The sequence below is a fragment of the Hipposideros armiger genome, unplaced genomic scaffold (genome assembly GCF_001890085.2).
Source record: "Hipposideros armiger isolate ML-2016 unplaced genomic scaffold, ASM189008v1 scaffold_10, whole genome shotgun sequence".
NCBI lineage: Eukaryota > Metazoa > Chordata > Mammalia > Chiroptera > Hipposideridae > Hipposideros > Hipposideros armiger.
The window spans coordinates 3,252,684-3,255,434 of NW_017731360.1; the positions used below are offsets into that span (position 1 = coordinate 3,252,684).

The window sequence follows — 2,751 nt, forward strand, 5'->3', positions numbered from 1 at the left end:
CTATCTGGTGCAGATCTTGCTGTTGCTTTGATCATAGTGGAAGTCTGATTGTCCGTGAGCTTCTTGATACATCGTTGCCCTGCCACAATATTACAGACCTACAAATGGAAAAAGTTTTGTACTAGATGTATACATCTTTTTTTAACTCTAGTGCCAATTACATGTGAAATAAAAATTTAAAATCTATGTCATTAAACTGCTTCTTTTTAATATCATATTAAGTAAAAAAGTAATAAACAATACTGCTTTACAGTGTGATTATAGTTAGGTAAAATGTACACTGAATAAAAAGGTTGAAAAGAAGTGCACTGAAATGCTAACAGTGGTTACATTTAGAGTAGTAAGATTGTGGATGAATTTTTTTTCCATATTATTACTGAAAATTTATAGCATAAAATAAAATTTTAAAACACTTCAATCTCCACAATAAATGTGAGAATATACAGGTAAAAGACCCCAACGGAATGATGAATAGGAGGATATTAATAAGCAGCCCAAACACATTACTTCTAGTGGCAGGTATGTATGTTTCTGCTCCTGCCCCACTTGCAGACAGGGAAGGTGTGGGTACTTCAGCTGAAGAGCATACTTTTCTCTGAAATACTGTGCTACTGTTCTCTCCACAGTTTGGCCATTTTCTAACTGCAAAGGAAAGCTGGAAAAGAAAAGTACACATGAACAACTTTTATCTCATTACGAGCCAGCAAAACTCCCAATCCATTAATGAGCACAAGCTGCCTCACATCATCTCTGCTGACAAACACCAGCTTTTCTTACGTTTGATGGCTGGCAGGCCTTCTTGTTACATTACAAACACGGTATTTCCGTCTCATTGTTCCACAATGAGTCACTTCAACCTTCAGACCTGTTACCCAACAAGAAAAACTGAGGTTATAGAACTGTCATATGTAAAATATATATAAAGTCTGCTCACTACTATAAAATCTCAAATTCTAAACAGACAGAAAATCTGTGATACAGGCAATGTGATATTAACAAAGTATTTTATATATAACATTGCAAATAATGGTTACAATCATGATATATCTAATTCCAAACCTGTTCCCTGTCCTATCAAGTTCTACACATTAAAAAATAGTATAAAATTGGCAAAGCCTGTAGATCAAGGGACAAAGTTCTCCATTAATAAAAATCCTTGTTTATAATAAATTGAGGTATGTATGCTGGGAGAGGGAAGGAGGAATCAAAGAGGAGTTGCAATAATTCTCAAGATAGTCTATAACCGTCAAAGTACGTGATATTTGAATAGCCCAGTCATCACATGCTGCATGAACATCAGAATTTCATAAAGCTCAAGAAGAAAGTCCTTCAAAGATTTTTAAAGCAGGGAGAAAAAAGAAAAATTCCAGGCCCTTTTAATAGAAGTGGAGTGACAATTTTGTTGAAGTATAACATAGTGATACAGCTCTTTTACTACTGACTATTAGAAATCAAATGCAACCGAAATAATGCCCAGATCAGGTGATCCCTACTTTCTTATGGAATCACTGACCCCCTGAGAATGTCATGAAAGCAATAAGCTCTCAGAAAAATGCACATACACATAATGTAACATATGATTTTATATGTTTGTGGATCCGTGTACCCTATCTGTGGACTCTAGGGGTTTGAGGATCCCAGGCCTGCTTTAGAAGGTGAAGCAATGGCCTTTTAAACCATTGGCTGAAATTCTTTGGGATGAATTTTCTTCAGCAGTGCTGTCCTAGAGAGTTTTCTGAGATGATGGACTGTTCTGTATTTGTGCTAATGCGGCAATACCTACCAGTATGTGTTACCGAGTACAATATGTGGCTAGTGTGACTAAGAAACTGAAAATTTAATTTTAACTAGTTTAAATTTCAATCGCTACATGTGGCTAGTGGCCACTGTATTGGCAAGTACAGTCTTGGAACTACCTAGAGAAGGGTTAACAAACAGATCCAGTGGCTACTGCTCACAGATAAGCAACTTTACTTCAATGGCCTACACTCCAAAGGAGGAAAATCTAAAAGGGGTAGAGGGAGGACAACTTTCAGTTCCCTGATAGTATTTATAGTTACTACTTTTGTATTATCTCTCTCTTATATCTATGATTCCTATAGAGCAGTGGTTCTTAACCAGAGGTGATTTTGCCCTCCAGGGAACATTTGGTAATGTCTGGAGACATTTTTGATTGTTACAACTTGGGGGTGCTACTGGCATCTAGTGAATGGTAGATTTAGGGATGTTTAGATCCAGGGATGTTGCTAAATATGCTACAGTGCACAGGGCAGTGCTACTTCCCACCTCTGAGCACAACAAAGAATTATCCAGCTCAAAATATCAACAGTGCCAAGGCTGAGAAATCCTGCTACAGTATAACTCATTTTCCTATGCAATTACTAACTACAGAACCAAACACAAAGTTCACTCATAGTAATATTTTCTTCTGATATATTAGCACAAATTAAGACATTAAATGAACACAGTGTCGCTGTATCAGAACGGTGTGGGTTTTTCTTGAGTACCCCTAATTGAATCAGTGAGAAAATAGTTTTTTAGGAACTGCCTTTATAAAACTAAAATTTCAGATCAATTAAGAGTATTTACTATGCCTCTATATTATAAAGGACACTAGAAAATGAAACACTATCAAGGGAAGGCCTTATAAGGAGGAAATACCAACAATATGAAGTAAACAAGATGTAAAAATATTATTGTGTTTAGCAGGAAACACAATAGAAAATTTAAAACAAATTTTTGTTATTTTAT

The 2,751-nt window shown here is 35.8% G+C and overlaps 1 protein-coding gene across 1 annotated transcript in view; it reads right to left on the minus strand.

Annotated features, from left to right (window-relative positions):
• The window catches only part of AGO3 (argonaute RISC catalytic component 3), a 113,988-nt gene that overhangs the window by 31,057 nt on the left and 80,180 nt on the right, over positions 1-2,751 (minus strand). The window contains exons 6-8 of the mRNA XM_019657568.1: positions 778-865; positions 508-655; positions 3-98 (exon numbers count right to left, since the gene is read on the minus strand). Coding sequence (XP_019513113.1) covers positions 3-98; positions 508-655; positions 778-865 — 332 coding nt within the window. The remainder of the gene's footprint in view (positions 1-2; positions 99-507; positions 656-777; positions 866-2,751) is intronic.